General features: G+C 35.7%; 1 protein-coding gene across 1 annotated transcript in view; it reads left to right on the plus strand.

Moving 5' to 3' along the window:
* Positions 1-19,595, plus strand: part of LOC149780851 (uncharacterized) — a 172,607-nt gene that overhangs the window by 100,599 nt on the left and 52,413 nt on the right. The window contains exons 16-21 of the mRNA XM_089937935.1: positions 3,622-3,760; positions 7,736-7,867; positions 14,055-14,138; positions 14,948-15,020; positions 17,018-17,130; positions 18,676-18,832. Coding sequence (XP_089794061.1) covers positions 3,622-3,760; positions 7,736-7,867; positions 14,055-14,138; positions 14,948-15,020; positions 17,018-17,130; positions 18,676-18,832 — 698 coding nt within the window. The remainder of the gene's footprint in view (positions 1-3,621; positions 3,761-7,735; positions 7,868-14,054; positions 14,139-14,947; positions 15,021-17,017; positions 17,131-18,675; positions 18,833-19,595) is intronic.

Genomic DNA, 19,595 nt, shown 5'->3' on the forward strand with positions numbered 1-19,595 from the left:
CCAATTTACCTCGTTACGAAAAAATGCTAACAGGATCGATAACGCCGTTGATAAATTCTTTGGTAAAAAAAATGTCAAACCGGATGAGATTACAATAACTATAAATGATATCACTGCGTATGGACAGGAAATAAAAACAATCAACACTAATGTTGCAACGAACAAAAGGAGTATAGACGTGCATGAACGGGAAATAAATACACTCATTACTAATGTTACAACGATCATAAATAATGTGGACGCGCATGGACAGAGAATAGAAACAATCAACGTTAATGCTATAGCGAGCAAAAAAAGTATAGACGTGCATGAAGGGGAAATAGAAGTACTCAAAATTAATGTTATAGCGAACAAAAAAAGTATAGACACGCATATACAGGAAATAAATACACTCATTACTAGGGTTGCAGCGAACAAAAAAGATGTGGACACGCATATACAGGAAATAGGAACGATTAAAACTGATGTTGCGGCGATTAAAGACAGACTACCTAAAATGACAGAGCAACTCGAAAAAATAAAAATCCCTCACGAGAACACCGTCAACACAGTATACACGATTCGGCATGGATCATTCGCTTGGACTCCTACACAGAATACAGTAAATATCACCGCAACTGTTAAGGGCATTTATCGATTGACACTGGTTTCAATGATGCAGTTTAATATATTATCGTCGAGTTCATCCGGGTTTAACAATACAATATCAACAATTATAGACAAGGACGCAACTGAACCGTTCACAATTTATGCCGTTGATAGAAATCTAGCCGGGGCAAACATTACATGGTATGTGGAATTTGTAGCGAATCTAAGTAATTAAAAACACTAGCTCTTTTAAAATAAAAATGACCACCAAGGAAATTGGATCAGAGGTATCACCGACGTCACATCAATATCGATTCGATACCGCAAAAGAATTCTCCGCGAACTTAAAAACGCTTTCCGAACAATACCGTGCAAAAATAAAAAAATACCGCCGAAAAATAACCGCCATCGACGCGGTCGTGTACTCAGTGTCGGGCATAGTAGCTGGCGCCGGTGTTATTTTATCCACGGTAACCACGATAGCCCCGATCGCTGTTCCAATCGCCGTCTCCGCGATGACAACAATTGCTGGAGTCGCCAACGCAATCACTAGGAAGATATCATCGTGTTTTCAGAAAAAACTCAACGAGTATACAGTAAAACATCAAATAGTATCCGACGCATACTCGAAATTATCCGGGTTGATCTCGTTGTCGATTGATAATTTGTTCGTATCCGATGTTGAATTCTCCACGATGGTCCAGTTGTATAGCTCCGCGATGTCAAAAATCGAGGATTTTCAACTGGAAGCCGGAACCACCTGGTTGTTGAAATTAGACACTAAAGACAACGAATAATAATAATGTCGCTGAACCCCGAAGGGTCTCAATTACTTCAGCGGATCGCGGAGAATACCACTCCGGTACAAACAAATATGATATCGATAACATCAACGAAACCCGAATTCAGTGTAAACTTTCCATCACCGGTTCCAGTAAAGGAAATAGCGCTGGCAAAATTGCGAGTATATCACAGTTGGCCTAATATCCGAGCGGACGCATTTAACGGACAACAACCTAATAACTCGCTGGTTTTTGCACGGAAAAATAAACCCGATGGGACCCCAGACTGGGAGGAGGTTACAATACCAACTGGGTCATACCAAATAGAGCAAATCAATAAAGAATTTCAACGCAGGATAAAATCGATCACAGGAAAAGAATCAAAAATCGCTATTACGGTTCATGAACCGACGTTATCGTCGACAATTGAAATAAGCACACCGGGGTATATGGTTGATATTTATAACAGTTCAATAAGAACCATACTAGGATGGCCTGAGAATCCACCCGCGGACACCCCCCCATCAACTATCCTCAGACACGATAACGGAGATGGTGGTAGGCATATTGCTCCATACAACGTAAATATTGCATCGGTGATAGCGATTAATCTAGTGTGTGATGCTATCGAAGGAAGTTACCAGGTAGATACCAAGCAATCAAATCAGGCTCAACAGGGATATATCCTTTATTCGTTTTCACCAACAGCCCCTCCGGGATTTTTAATCGTTGAGAGTCCGATTAATCCGGTCTATATGCGATGCCATGATCGGTTTTTAACGAGAATTAATTTTAGAATTACCGATCAGTCAAATAACCTAATTGATCTGCAAGAGGAGGAGTTAGTGATCACTCTGTTTGTAAGATCATAAAGATTTTCATTGTAAATAACCACTTAGCAGCAGAGGGGGCGATGACATCGACGCGGTCGTCGATGTGCTTACTGGACGCTGACGACGCTTGGGATCGACGCGCAGAAGGTGTTAATTAAACCAAATGACGACGCGACGATCCCCCAGCGTCGTCGTCGTTTTTTTTTTTTACCAGCGCTGACTACACCGGATCCGCTGAGTGCAGAAAGTAATAATTAAGCAAAATAACGATTGGACAAAATGTCCGATTCGCCCCCTCTGCTGCTTGTAGTATAATAATTAAGAACCTTTTAAAAATAGTGCAGTATCACTGTAAAAAATAAAATGCCTTTCAGGGTTAGTTCTACCTGCATGATAATAATTTAATGACTATTAGAGAATAGGTGTTGTTGTTGTGGGGTTTAGCGCCATTTTTCAGCACACAATAGGCTATGTATGGTGGCCAGTATTAATGGTGGAGGAAGAACCCGGGAAAACCCCGGGAAGAACCACCGACCCACGAGAAGCTACTGGCAAGCTTTCTCACATACCCACATTGGTCGAATCCAAGACTTGAACCCACGTAGACAGAGGTGAGATGGCAGTGATCCGTAATGGAGAGCGCTTTAGACCACTCGGCCACTCGGGGCCCCTGAGAATAGGTGTAAGTAACATTATAAAGCATGGGTTATGCTTGGAAGGTGAAAAAGGTTATGAAAGAGAATCAACACTTTGACTGGAGTTGGATCACCATATCCTAGATCTTGTCATGTGCTTGCTGAGGATAGGAATGGGCTAGAACAAACTGAGGCTGGTAGAAGGCAAGTTACTGCAACCAGGACCTTCTGGTGATGGTCATATAATACATCATTGGTGTCATTGTGAGTTTAATATGCAGGCTCTTCTCATCTTTTTTGAGCAATGTCTGCATGCATTGACAACGCTTAGTCAGATGCTGACTACATTCCTGTAACGCTGTTGCCTCTGATAGTGGGCTAAGAAGCAAGACACTTTTGTTTGTGTTATTGTTATTATTATTATTATTATTATTATTATTTATTGGAGCCTTAACCAATTCAGTGCATATTTGGAATATTATGTGAACACATTCTTGCCTAATGCCTTGTGCAACTCCTTCTCTTGGATATACCTTTGTTTGGGGCCATTGGGACATCACATAATATGATACTTGTTTGATTATAGCTTTCTGCACCTAATTTGGAATATGTAGCTGTACACCATTTTTTCCTGTAACATATCTGTCCTTAGGTCATGCTCCAAATTGGGATCATGGGGAAATGTCCCTTTATCAACAGTTCATCTTTGGGGCATATGTATTTTGTAAAACACAGTTCATGTTTTCATGTTTAAAAAAGTCTTTCTCTTTTTGCCTGTGACAGATGGGTGACAAAAATAGTACTTCCATTGAAGGAGGAAATGCAGACACAGTCAAGGACACTAGCGGCACGCTTCAATGATATTCATCCATCACTGCTGCTTTTCCTGCACAGACTAAAGGAGATGACCATAGACAACAAGGTTTGTCTGAAAGTTCATGATACATTTAGTATAATACAGTGTGTGCTAAGATCTTGTCTTGTACATTCAAACCCGTCTTGAAGGTTGTCTAAAAGTTGATTATACACTTAGTATAATTCTTTGGGCTAATTGATTATTAATATCTTGTCTTGTACTCTAAAACCTGTCCAAATGGTTGTCTAAAAATTTGTGATACATTTAGTATAATTCAGTGTGCTAATTGATTGCTAATATCTTGACTCTCTTGTTCAGTCAAACCTGTATTAAAAGTTGTTTAAAAGTTCATAATACATCTAGTATGATTCATTGTGCTAATTGATTATTAATATATTGTCTTTCTTGTTCACTCAGACCTGTCTTAAAGTTTGTAAAAAAGTTCATTATATATTTAGTATGATTCAATGTGCTATTTGATTACTAATGTCTTGTCTTGTGTTCTTAAACCTGTCGTAATGGGTGTCTAAAAATTTGTGATACATTTAGTATAATTCACTGTGCCAAGTGATTGATAACATCTTGTCTCTCTTGTACTTTCAGTTCTGTCTTAATCGTTGTCTAAAAGTTTATGATATATTTGGTTTGATTCATTGTGATTAAGAATATCTTGTCTCTCTTGTCTTAAACAGCCACTGCTTGATTTAAGAGTTCATGAAAAAGTGTTTGTTTAAGACAAATGAATACTTAATACAGATGGCCTTTATACATTTTAAGTACATACAAGCCATTGCAGAGCTCTCAGGGTTGACATTAATCACTTTCTTTTTCTCAGGGCTGTTTCAAATAGCCAACTTAAAAGTCTCTGAACTAAGTCATACAGAGGGGAATATAAATCCTAGAAGATGATGCATAAATAGAACAGTAATGGCTTCTCATAGATCATGTTATCTGTGGCATAAGGGATTAAGATGAGACTGCTAGTTTGTTAGCTCACTTCTACAGAGTAAATATTTTAGTATGAGTGTCATCATTATCATTGCATCTCAGGCATTCTTTCTTCCTAGCTAGTAAGCAACAGTTTTGAGTGGGTTTCATAGCGTCTGTTCCCTTGGGAGTGGGCTAAGGAGGCCAACTTTGTACGTTCTTGGTTCATTGTTTGCATTTGGCTTAGGTTTTTGCACCAAGTATACATGATGTTATACCTGGAATCATGAAACTAGATCAGTGGATGTGTCTTGACATGTACTACACTTTCATCTAAAAAGTAGGTGACAGATCCATATTTCATGCTTTACTGAATTTAGCTTTTAAAAAAAATAGTGTTTATCAAACTTTGGTCATGTTAAAATCATCAAACTAGATGAATAACATGAATCCTTGCTTATGATTTTTTATACTGAAAATTTGATTCATGCAGGGTTGTATTATAAGTGTAACATACAAAACATTTAATAAATCAAGGCATAATATCTAAAACTTGAGATATTTGCTCTACATACAAAAAACTGTCAGTACAGAATCTAGAAATGCATGTATAGATGCACTGTGTTTATGTTTCATTATGGTATTCACTACACAATACAAAATATTAAATATTACCCACCACAAAGTGTAGCCTCCATCAATGTTGTTTACTGTGGGTGTTTCTCGTTAATGTGTGGCTTCCATTTTTGTGCAGGTCCCAGCAACTCATTTGTGTTATATTTTATATTTTGATTTATCAACACTGTTTGTGTTTGAGACATTAAAAGTTTTGATCTTATTTATATTTACCTAATTGTAAGCCAGATCTGATAAGCCAATGGCAGCACCCACTTTGTTGTTCCTTTATCAAGCTCTGAAAGAACATATATATATATATATATATATATATATATATATATATATATATAGACACACACACACACACACAGAGTGTGACCCAGCTATGACATGGTAGTTGGGAGCCATAGAACCCGATCGTGTTATAGACTGAACCGTGTTATAAGCAACCAGGTCAGTTAGCTAAAGAAAATGATGCATGTATCCAACAAAATGTGCAAGGGGGGGTAAATAGGTAGTAAATGCGGGTGATAAAATACATGCTTCATCATTGCAGTTACCATCTTAGATCGATGCATATTAAATGACAAATACACCTGTAGTGAAAACAGAGAAGGCATATATAATATTTTAATTTATTTATAGAATCACAGATTGGTACATATATGTGTATACTGTTTATATATGTAGGTGTAATGTATAGCATGAATAGAGTATCAGCACTGTGTACTCACATGCGAATCTCATAACATGCACTGAATCCACAATACAAGTGATTCTGTTGAAAATATGCACACACAGAGATATAAAATATTCAATAATTTTGTCACAGGTCATATAGGTCTGAAATCAGGGGAAAAAAATAGCACAATCACATATAAATGACGAAGCACATTTACTTTTCAGTATGTCCCAAGTTGGTAAAAGTTAGTTTGCGTTTTAAGCTGCTATTGGCAGCATTCGTATGCATGAACTTTCTACCTACAAAAAGTAAACTTTCATGGCACAGTAAACGTGTTCCCGTCACGTTGGAAAATGAAAAGATCCATCAGATTCTATCGCTTTTATTTAAGTTTGGTACTGACTTCCTTTGAGGAAAGGTTCTTTGTTTTTATTGAAGATTTTAGTCGGCTTTTTTGATGAAGGGTGCATGTGTTATTGAAGTCACCACTTAAGGACAGCTTTGGAGAACCAAACAAATGCCCATTTCGTATTGTGGTGGCAACATCAAATAATTGTATTGCATGATTGAGACTGGTTTTTATTTCCATTTGCTAGGTATGTTTTCATAACAATTGGTGCTTCAAAGGTAATGTTTCCTTTGAAATTTCAGTGAACTATTTTGTCTGGGTACATTTTTAAAAAGGAATTGTCTGTTAGTTTTGTTTATTCTAGTTACTGTTCCTCCCTGCCTATTGAACAGACCAACAAGGAAGATGTTTTTTTTTTTTTTTACATTTGTGGTAGCGGAGTGATGATGCCTTCCATACATGCATCAGAAATTTAACAAAGGGTAAACGGAAGATAGAGATGCAGGTGTTCTGGTCTGATGACAAGGATTATTACAGAAAATATGAGTGTTCTGAAGGATTTAATTCTGAGTGAAAAAGAAGAGGAAGTTTACTTACCATCCACATACAAATGTCAGTCTATGTAAATACATTAATTACTAGCAAGTGGCTGAAAATTCAATGAAAGATAAAATACGAGATAATGTCTCGTCCATTGATCTCCGTTACCAGAAATGTAAACAGCAAAAAAGCAGATATCTCACAATATACAGTACTCATGCAAGATGTCAAGATAAGTGGATTAAGATATAACAATGCACTGTTAAGATAGTTTATCAATATGGATAAAGAATTTGTTTATGTAACAATAGATAAATTTCAGTGCATTTTATATCAAGTTTGTGGCTTCCTTTCATGGGGCCTCTGATGTTGCCAATAAAAAAAATTGCCAGATGGTATGTTTGCTGCCAGTAAGGAAAAAAATCCAAGTTTGTGACATTGGCGAAGCCCAACGCGATCCCAGAATAAACTTTTTACAAGTTATTTTTCGTACTTACAAGAAGAAAAAACTACTTTTCGTGTACGAGACAAATACATATAAAATTTCAAGAGACATGCCATGATTGTCTTGTATTATTCATATCCCCAAAATGACAATAAACTTTTACATTTTTGTCATATCTTTAAGATTTTTTTTTTAACGTGTACAAGAAAAATACATGTATATGAAATTTCAGGAGCCACACCATGACCCTGTTTTATCCAAATTTGTGTTATAACAGTGTGCTATAGTGGGGTCACACTGTGTGTGTGTGTGTGTGTGTATATATATATATATATATATATATATATATATATATATATATATATATATATATATATATATATATATGTATATATGGCTAGACTTATTAACATACATATGTGCTTACTTTATTTACTTTATTTTTGACAATTTCTTTTCATTTGTTTTCTATCATACTAGATTGAAGGCCAAGTACAAACAATGAGGAGATGTGACCTAGGCAATGGAGTGGTGGAGATCAAACACAGCGATGGTTCAGACAGGTGGCTGGTTATCAAGAAGATGCTGGATGCCTCTAAAATATCCAGTCAGGTAAATGCACTAAAGTGCCTGACCTGAGCCGCTTAATTCTGCCTGATTAGTTTGGTAATTATTACAGTGCCAAGGCATGAAGCAAGATTGAGTGCCTAGATTTCCCAGAATGTATGCTATTCCATTATATTTACCCCCACCCTTCCCAAATGTTCTTGCAACCCATTTACAGCCTTGTTGACTAGAACTAACACGGGCATACTGGCAATGTTTAGGATTGGACACAAGACCTCTGATCCTGAATGTCCACCATTTTGCAGTGATAAGCCTGGCTGTTACCATATTTTGATTGGTTTACTATTTATGACAGTTGTTTCCAATAGTAAGCCACACCCCTAAAGATTTTTCAAACTTTTCCAGTCATTCACAAGACATGTGTCACACTGTGCTTATCATAACAGAAATACTGTATAATAGGTAGTATAACAAAATTCTTTGACCATTCCAGGGCTGAGTGATTAGATTGTCTGCCTTGGAAGCAGAAGGTCACAGGTTCAAACCCTGGGCAAATCATATGAAAGACTTATAAAAATGGTAGTAACAGCTGCCTTGCTTGGCACTCAGCATTAAGAGGTTGGTGTTAAGACTGGTTGGCCTGGTGTCAGGATAATGCGACGGGGTGGGACATTTTGCTACATGTCAGTGGCATGATGCCCCAGTGCTAGATATCACTATAAACTATCACACTGCAGAAATCATAGTGATATGACTGAAAATTTTTTAAAGCTATGTTAGAAAACCACGCAGACACACACACACACACACACTTATTTTGCATCTGGAACCTAAGATGAAAGTACCATGCATGTGCAGCTTCGGTGTACTTACATAACTTATTAAAAAACTGACATGTTCTGATGTAGCACCAGAAAATGTTCAGAAATTAATTGATGTCAAAAAAATAAATAGTATCTTGTATGGGAAAATTATTTAATCCTGCTAATATCTAAAACTGAATGTAATTCATTGACAAAAATATTGACATTTGGATGCCTACAGATAATAATAATAATTAATGAGGACTTTGTATAGCGCCTAATCTTTAGAAGCTCTGAGCACTTTACAACATTAGACAACACCTATAACATATAAAAAAAACATATAATAATATGATTACAAACACAAACACTATGAAATTAGAAAACATAGAAAAAACATGCTGTGAATATTTAAGGTAGGAAACATTATTAGATCTTTAAGTTTATTCTTGCAGTCGAAATAGGTGAGTTTTAAGAGCACTCTGGAATGGGATCAGTGTCTTTATGTCTAAGTTCAATGGGCAATTCATTCCACGTTGCTGGGCCCTTGTATGCAAAAGAACATTGTCCATATGACTTAGTTTCCATAGTGGGAATAATGAGTATACGATTCTCAGAAGAGGAGCATAAGTATCTTGCTGGTGTGTATACATGGGTGAGGTCAGATAGGTATGTTGGACTGGAGTCCATCAGTGAGATGTAGCAAAGAGAATACATTTTGTGTTTGATTTGGGATCAAATGGATAGCCTGTGTAGGTACAGAGCAGGGGGGGTATTCCCTGATGATGGCACTCTTAAGGATGATCCGAGCAGCTGTGTTTTGAACTTTTTGAAGTTTCTGGAGTAGACATTGAGATGAACCAGACAAAATTGAGTTAAAATAGTCCATTCTTGAAAGTACTAATGAACACACAAGTGTTTTAGTGGCATCAACTGAAAGATATTTGCGAATCTAGCTGATGCATCTCAGTTGGGTGGCTAGATTTGTATATTTGGGTGTCATCATCGTACAGTTAGTGAGACACTGGATGATGATCTATGACATTTGAGAGTGGCTGAGTGTATAGAATGAAGAGAACAGGTCCAAGAACAGACCCTGTGGAACACCACAACATAGATCAACTGGGCTGGAGTAGATTCCATTTGCAGACAGTTTTGTCCTTTTGACCAAGTAGGACTTGAACCGCAGTAAGGCTGTATCGTGAATGCCAGATATGTGAAGGAAATGGTGAAGTAATATATCATGGTCTGTTGTGTCAGACGCTGCAGACAAATCAAGGAGTGTGAGGACTGTAATCTTTCCATTATCCAAAGCAGAGAGAATGTCATTAACTACTTTTAGAAGAGTAGTTTCAGTACTGTAGCAATGGCGATATGCAGATTGTACATTGCTAAAAAGACTATTTGAATTGAGATGAGATACAAGCTTGGATAGAACAACCTTTTCTAAGATTTTTGATATGAATAGGAGATTAGAAACTGGGCGGTAGTTCTTTAAATCGTTATGGTCTAGTGTTGGTTTCTTCAGCAGAGACTTTACAATGGCAGTTTTGAAAAATGATGGGAATTCCCCGGGTGAGAGAGAGGTATTAATAACATCAGTTAGTGAAGGCAATACTCAAGCAACAGTGATGTTAGAATTGGATCAAGTTCACATGACTTTGGTGCACTCTTCATCACAACTGTACGTACTAAATCCATAGAGACAGGTTCAAATGCTGCTAATGGCTGCTGCTCAGATTCTGTATGGAAGATTAGAAACTGGGTGGTAGTTCTTTTAATCATTATGGCTGAGTGTTGGTTTCTTCAGCAGAGGCTTTACAATGGCAGTTTTGAAAAATGATGGGAATTCCCTGGATGAGAGAGAACTATTAAAAACATCAGTTAGTGAAGGCAATACTGGATATAAGCACTCAAGCAGCAGTGATGTTGCAATTGGATCAAGTTCACATTACTTTTATTAATGAATGTGTGTCGCAAATACTAAATACAAAGAAAGAAAATGGTGTCCTCACTTTGGACACTACTGGTAACAATCATCAGCAAAGCTTGAAATGGAAACAATAATGAAAATAAAGAGAAATTCTGCAAACAGTGATGGCATGGCTTCAGAGGCAGTCACCAAAAATGCAACAAGGTAAACAGGCAGAAATGAGTGCCATTAAAGACTAGAAGTGAACAGTCAAATCAAAATACTGTTTGCTGAATATTCAGATTCAAAATTGGTATTCAGATATTCATTTGTTTACCAATATTTTGTGTAAAAAATAAAAGGAAGTGAAATTTAAACTGTGTAATATAAAATTTGTCAACAAGGGAATAACTTCAAACCTACCAATTTAAAATCACTGGAAATTGAAACTCAGTCACAAGGGAATAGTGTAAAAAATCTGGATAGTAGCGTTATTCACAACCATTTTTATTTATTGTCATTCTGTTGCTTTTGAAAAGAAATGTATTATGGCAAGTTGGTAAGGATCATGTTACAGAACTGAGGTCAGATCAAAGTCAACATTGCCATTATGTATCGATCAATGTATCTTATTTTTATTGAATTAAATTAGCCACAGATGATTTTGAGTTTCATTGTAATAAGTCACATCCTATTGTTTTTAAATAATCCACATATTTCACTGAACAATTATTCTTGAGTTATTGCCCTAGTTCAGTGCTAAAGGAATGTTTATAGTTGTACTGAACCTGAAGATTAACAGGGAAAATAATATCCACATTGATTACCTTTTTAGTCATAGTCCACAGTAAAATTCTGCAAGGTCCCCTAATATAAAATTTACATATAATTATATATAGATGCCTAAGCTTACAGTGTTTCAATGTGACATGGCCCAGGGTGGGATAAATTGCCAAAGTAGACATAAAATTAAAGGATTTTGATAGCTTTTAACATTGATGAATATTCACATTGTATCTTAAATACATTACAGTATTGTATCTTAAATACACAATGAATATTTGAATAGGAAAAGTTGATAATAATTTTAGTTCTTATGATTTTAAAAACAGGGTAAAGGTTACACATTTCTTCCAGTGTAAGTGACAAAATTGTAGCCATCCTCAAGTTTATTCTGAACAACCAAAGGAAACAAGACTAAAAATCTGCTGACTTTAGAATGTACAAAAAGATTCTTGTTAAAACTCCAGAGTTAACATTTTTGTGTATTTCAGTCACATTTATTAGGAATATGCATTTGAAATTGTTTGAAACATTAAAAATAATCCTAATTATTGTCCAATTCAGCCTTGTCATCTTGTCATTGATAAAATTATGCATTGCATATTTGCCAAACTTTTTTATGTTTTCTTTAGCCTATATTGTGTTTTGAGGAACAATAAATGGCTAAAAGTGGTGGTGTTCGATGATGATGTGGTAGGTACACCTGTTCAGACAAGATTTGATGAGACTGCATCATATTGTTGAGCAAGATGCAGTCAAATCCACTTAATATGAACACAGTTACAGTTAAATTGCACAGCTTTTCTGTGGATTGATGATACCCATCTTTCTATTTGTCCATTGTTCTGTTCATCTGGTGTCAGCACTTAAGGTAAGGTTTATATTTGTCATTTTCTCAGACATAAGTACTCGTAGAGTCACATAAGTTGGTATTTAGATGTTCCATGTGGATAATTACTTTCCTTGAAAAGTTGGACACTAACTTCTCTATGAGCTCATTTTCGCTATGTTAGGGTTTGTGTTTAGGTTATTTCTACTAGCTAATGCTAGTAAAGTCTCATATTTAGTGTCATTCCATGCTTCAAAGGAACAAAAAATCTTGAGAGAATAAAAATGAATTTTTAGTTTTAAAACAAACTCAACAGTTTAATTAGTTGCCACATTGCAGTGTTTGGGGAATGGTAAACTTATCAAGTGTAGATTGACATTTTGGATATCTATATTTTTTTAAAGATTTTAAAGCCTTTAATGCCTGTGCTGTTTTGCTGACTGCTATTACAAAAATATCATAACCAGTTTATCACAAAATGTATTACAAAATAATATTCCCAGTCTGCTAAATTTGTTTTATTTGCATGGGATGGTATTTCTACACTGTGAATTTGTTATTGTTTGGTTTCACCTTTGAAGCATAGGCAAGACTCAGGGATAACTTTTCTTACAGTGTTGATGTTGTTATAGGTGTCAACATTCAGCTTTTGCATTTAGCTCAATTTCTAGGATATTGCTGTATGCTCAGGCACAAAACTTGATGAGTATATTTATCTTGGAGGATAATACTCACCATGGAGAAAATTAGATGAGTATATTTATCTTGGAGGATACTACTCACCATGGAGAAAACTAGATTACAGTGACCACCTTTTCATGCTTCATCAGTTTGTTTAGTTTTTAAGCATGTTAAATTTTTGCACTTAGTTTATTATCTCTAACACTATTGTATTTACGTGTGAACTTGATGAGTATATCTATCTTGGAGAGTACTACTACTACTACTACTACTACTGCTTTATTTATAGAGGGTGACTCATTGGTCAAGGACAACCCACTGTATGCAAAAGTAGGTTATAGTGACCTGTTATTTACAGTCAGATAATTATGTTAAGCTTTTGCTTTTAGCTCAGCTTCTCTGACACCTTTGTATGTAGAGCCATATATCTCAAAGCATTTGTTTATTTTGGATGATCCTACTCTGCCATGGGCAAAAGTAGGTCACAATAGCATACTTTTCATGCTCCATTTATTACATGAAGTTTTTCCATTTAGCTCAGTTTATCAAAAACTGTCATATGTAGAGTCATGAAATTCATTAGATGTATTTATTTTGGAGGTTGCTACTCACCATTGGCAGATGTAGGTTACATTATGTTTTAGCTCAGTTCCTTGGATACGGTTGTGTATATAGTACTGAAATTTGATGAGTATATTTATAATGAGGTCAGTTTCTGAAGTCATGCAACTTGGTATTCAGATGTGACTTGATAAGTATGATGCCATCTTACCAGACTTGCGTCTCTGTGAACTATATTTTATGTTCGATGTTAAGATTTGTGTTTGGGACAGTTTCTGAAAGCTTAATAGTCACAGACATGCAATCTTGCTTATGTGTATCTTGGTAAGTACAATGCCATCCTACCAAAATTAGGTGACTGTGATCTACATTTTACACCTCAGTGATTTCAGTTAAGTTTTGTGTTTAGGTCATTTTTTCAGACTATTGGCCTTAGAGGAATGCAGCTTCTTATGTAAATGCGTTTTGGTGAGTACAAATTCAGCCTGCCAATATTAGATACTCTTGCAACCTATATGTCATTGCCTTAGTGAATTAGGTTAAGTTGTACATTTAGGTCAGTTTCTCATGCACGTTTAACTCTATGGTTGTACAAAAAAAGGTGTTGGTTGGGCATTCATGTTCTATGATGGAGTTCTAATTTTTCTAATCATTGTAATGCAGGTCAAGTCTGGTGCAGAAGTGGAGTCAACTGAAATTGCTGTTGCTTTTCCGCTGCTTCCCAAGAACCAGAGAACTTCAGGATATGTTAGTACTACATGCAATTATTTGTTGGTCTCCATTATAAATTTCTGCATTTAAAGTTTGTTTACTGCACTTAGGTTCTTTTACTTGCTCCTAGAAGCATTTATCATTAGATTTGCTGTAGCTAGGCATCCTTTTAACCACCTAAAGCTGGCGCCTGTAACATGAAGAATTTATTGCTGGGTTTGTTATAGCTATGTATCCCTTCAACCACATAAAGCTGGCACTTATAAATATACTGGAAATCCAGAAACTCAGAGTGCTGTAAGACCTAATTATTAGGGAAGAGATGCCAGCATTGGGCAAGTCATTGGAGTAATGCCAGCATTGGGGAAGTCATTTGCATGATTCCAGCAGTGAGCAGTCATTTAAGTAATGCCAGCATTGGGCAAATCATTTGAGTGATACCAGCATTGGGCAAGTCATTTGTGTGATGACTGCCCCAGTTTATGGCATCACTCAAATCACTTGCCCAGTGCTGGCATCACTCAAATGATTTGCATTTAAATGATGGCTGTTTGAATCCTCAAGATTCTTTTTAACAAGGATTCCTATCAGTTTGCTGTTCACCAGTTTTTATCATTTGTTTTCCACAAGTTCTTTATACAGGTTTGAGACCAATTTATCAGTAGTTACAATTTTACCCAAACTTTTCCCATAGTTTAAGAATGCATAAGGATTAGTTCCTTTCCTTTTCTTTTATTCTGTATATACAAATAAAATATTTGTACATTGTACAGACAAAGGTCAACTCAGATTTTTAATTATTTTCATCCAGTGTGTTTTGTTGAATAAAACCTTTTCCTTTTTAGGTCCTTCCACCAAAGCAACCTGTGTTTGCTTTCCTTCCTCTTCGAAGTTATGGATTTAGGTTTATCATACAAGGTAAATTTATAAAATAGGATTTTCTTGCATTCATGCAGCTTATTTGAAAAATAATCATTGTCAATAGTAAACAATAAAAGATAAAATAAACGACCACATAAATTAATGCTTGCATTCTGTCTCATTTAAAAAATTAGGTAAGATATATTGTATACATCTGTCTACATATCAAATCTAACAGCATAGAACCAGCTCTGCCAAGTGAACCACATTAACTCAGTTTAGAGTCAGACCTGTGATCCAGTGGTCATGAGTTTGGTAACTGCCCAGGCCAACAAATGAGCCCTCTGATCAGGGTCTGTGTTGTTTGATCTACTGATTAGTCCATGCAAACTATGTAGACCAAGAGCTGTTGCCATATTGTACCTGGCAGATCTCGATCTGTTACTGAATGCAGTTGGTCTGACTTATTTGCTTATGTACAGTAACTGTGTCACTTATATAATGGCAGTAGTATGGCTATACCAATGACCAGTATAGGAATTTTGTTTTTACATTTTTGAAATCCATTGTTAGGACATAGCACAGTTTATAGGTGTTTCAGATGTACAATATGTTTAGGATCCCCTTTCCACACTTAAATCTTGCAATATCTGAAATTTGATAACCCCTTGTTATATCACCGATCTTATAGCAAAATGATTTGCTCATAGTTTCAAAAATATATTCTCTACTGTTTTGGCTGCATAGTTACAATGGCTTTCAGGGTAATAAATGGGCAGATATTGCGGTGTAAGCTGATTTGTGGCCACCTGTTTCCCTCCTTATATAGAACTATTCACAGATATGATGTGCCATTTGCATGCTGGACCACATATCTGGCTCATACATACCTCCTGGAGGATGAACCTTGATGAGAATGCATATATCAGTGTCCACTGACAGTGAAACATTCTTGTTCAAGCATGTTGACTTCCACCATGTAAGACAGAAGTATTTTGAAGTGATTTTTTAAAATAAAAACTGCATTCTCTCAAAAACTCCAACCCTTTCTCAAAAGTGTATATCATCATATAGTTTCTTCATTAAGTCTTGGATTTTTTGAGGGAATGCAGTTTATGTAAAAAATTTGACTACATGTTTTAAGGATTTTACCTTTATCATTTATTTTGTGCAATAAGCACTTGAGGTAGACAAATGAAACTTATTATACATCTTTGTATTCCTGTGTAAATTACCTGATCAAATTTTCACACCATTGCAACAAGATTTCAAAATGTTGAAAACATTTCGACATTTTTGGTTTGCAGTACATACATATTTATAAATACAACTCAAATTTATTTTGGGGCCCCGAGTGGACGAGTGGTCTGAAGTGCTTTCCGTTACAGATCACTGCCATCTCACCTCCGACTATGTTGGTTCGAGTGTAGGATTCGGCCAATGTGGGTATGTGAGAAAGCTTGCCAGTAGCTTCTCGTAGGTCGGTGATTCTACATGGGATTTTCCCAGGCTCTTCCTCTACCATTATTACTGGCCGCCATGCATAGCCATTCATGTGCTGAAAGATGGCATTAAACACCACAATAGCAGCAACAACAGCAAATTTATATTTGTCCATTATGAGTTACATTGTGTTGAGAGTTACATTGTGTTGGAAGAATGTAGCATGATGGATCATACATTTATTCAAAAATGTTCCTCTTCATTTATTTGTTTTTTTTTATTTGCACATATATGGTTTCATGAGTGCATGAACAAGGTTTCATAGTCTGTACATGCTTGCGTATTTTTCTTTCACATTGCTAAATTTCAGTGAGTAATGGAATTTATATTTTTACCTACTGCTTTCATCCATTTTCTTGTCTGTCCCATGTATCTGTCTCAGCCTCACTTTCTGTCTCTCTCAGCCCATTTCTCTCCCTCTCTTTCCATTTCTTTTTGCAGGCATACCAAATTTTAGATTAATTTACTGTCAGGCCTACAATTCTACCTTTCTAATTTTATATGAATTAGTGTCTGTCTTAAGACAATGCAGCTTTATCATTTTTATTTAGGTGACTTTGACGTGCCATCCAGTCGAGAAGATGTGGACAGAGACAGTCCCTGGAATCAATGGCTCAGGAGTGAGATTCACAATCTTTTCCTTGACTCATTGGAAGTTTTCAAAGTAAATATTACCTGCTTTGACTCCCTAAATTCCTCATCTATGCACATGTACTTGGATATGTTGATGAATCATGACAGTTGCAGATATTTGCCTACCTGTGTTTGGAGAAGAAGCAGACATTCTTGTAGCATTTTTTCCAGGCATCTTTGCATCTGTGCATCCATTGATTCACTTTTTTTTAGAGCAGCTGTAATTTTATTTCATTTCACCAACCATGACCCAACTCACAATTGGGTACATCTTAGAATTAAGGTGTTGCAGATACCTAATTTTGTTGTGACATACTTTCCAGAATTTATTTCAGATGTCATACATCTCTATTCTAGGCTCATTTCCAGTATCTTGACCTAATAAAGTTACAGTGGGTTCACCTGGGAACAAAAAGTCATTCACCAGAGCCAGGTCACTGTAACCTACCTTCCATAGGTACTTTAAGAATGTTTGAAATATTGACCCAAGCCATTATTTAAATATATAGATGTCTATAAAATCAACTGACCTATGTCACTGTCAGTCATGAATGAATTATGTTTTAAAAATATTTCTAGTTAGTATGTAAATAAGGATATGTAGAAAAAAGTATTATGTTACATATTAAAGTTTTAATACTCTAAATAAGGTTATGGCATGAATACTAGTATCATGTCCAAACTTAGTCAGGCCCCATTTTAAAATATTGGAGCTGTGTAATATACTCTATATTTGTAGGATAGCAGTCTGATGTTGAAGTTTTAAGCATGTTAATGTTTGGTTTTACAATAGTAAACTGAGTTTACTGGCAACATAAAAGCAGACATTGTAACATGGATGTCTGTGACAATGAAAACGCCTAAACATCCTCAGATTCTCAAACATATGACAGTTATTCCCATTGTAATGTCGCATAGAAAATTGTTTTTAAAATAGCTTAAAACAGTAAATTTCAGTGATATACAGAAAGATTGTAATTCTCAGTGGTATTGTGTAATAGGGAGACAACAATTCTTAGTGGCACAGTGTATTAAAAGTGATATAACAAAGGGTTATAATACAGTTACCAACCAACAGACTTTAATTCTCATTGGCACTATGTTCACTGAAGCTGTAATTCATAGGGACACATCACAGGGAGCCTAATTCTCAGTGACACGAGATCATAGGGATACTATCTCAGCAATACTATCATTGGCAGCCTAATTCTCAGTGGCATGAGGTTTGAAGGGAAAATAATTTTTAGTGGCCCTGTGTCATAGGGAGGATAATTTTCAGCGTCACAAGAGAGTAATGATGCCACAGTGGCATCTGAGATTTTACTGCTACAAATTTTTATGTTCATTATCAGAAAGTGCATTACACTTACAGAATGTGTTGAAATTGTCTTTGTTGAAACATTATGTCATGAGTTTGATGGCACATTTTAAGATGTACAGTATTTTTATAGATACAGCATAGGCATCAAGAACACTGAGACTCTTTAAATAAGGTACTGAGAGTCATACAACATAGCACTGTGACATTGTCTGCTGGAGCCCTTGTTCACTTGTTTGTCTTTCTCTCTCACTTTAGACCCATCCAGACTTCAGCCAGATCGAAGCCTTGTCAGTGTTCCTGCAGTTTGTTCCAATGGAGGATGAAATTCTGGATTTCTTCAGACCAGTGGCCATTGAGATCTTGAAGAAGCTGAAAGGAAAACCATGTGTTCCTACTGAGCCAAATAGTCAAGGTAAGAAGCAGATTCAGGAATGTTAAATTACACCATCTTTTTATTGCTGATATTATGAACTGGCTTTGAAAAATTTATATGATAACATTATTCAGATTGTCAGTGGTTGCTAGGATATAGAACCTGAAGATTAGTAGTTTTAAAAAAGTGAGATGAGTTCTTATCTGTGGAGTAGCATTGAATTGATCTACTTTTTTTAGGTTGAATCTTGTTCTCATGAACTTTTATATCATAAAATTGATTTTGTATTAACACAAAATAATAAAGTTTTCATTTTCGACTGCATGTATTTTGTACATCCATCATGTTCTTGAATGAATTCACAACAACTCCAAACTAATGATTTAGTCCAAGAATTATTAATGAGCACTTTGTAATTCCAGTGAATAATGTTAATAAATAAATTTTCCCAAATTAAAATCTGGACTGAGCAGTAAAACTGATTCCACTTCAGATGTCACGGTAAGAATGAATCATTTTAAAGTAAATAACATTAATATAAAATGTTACAACACAATAACAGAACCAAGATGAATGTCAGCTTCCTTTCTAAAACATTCTAAGTTGTCAACAAGATCAGGAAGTCTTAACATGATACATTTGGCATTAAAAAATAAATTAATATAACAGAATTTACATGTTCACTTGTTATGTTCCCTCTGTTTCTTTGCATGTCATAATAACCACCAGTCTCAGCTTGTATTAAGTAATATTGATCACAAAGAATTAACATAAAATTCCAATAGCAAACAAATCCAAATTA

Source organism: Sinohyriopsis cumingii, chromosome 16 (genome assembly GCF_028554795.1).
Source record: "Sinohyriopsis cumingii isolate HCF-2022 chromosome 16, ASM2855479v2, whole genome shotgun sequence".
NCBI classification, from domain to species: Eukaryota; Metazoa; Mollusca; class Bivalvia; order Unionida; family Unionidae; genus Sinohyriopsis; species Sinohyriopsis cumingii.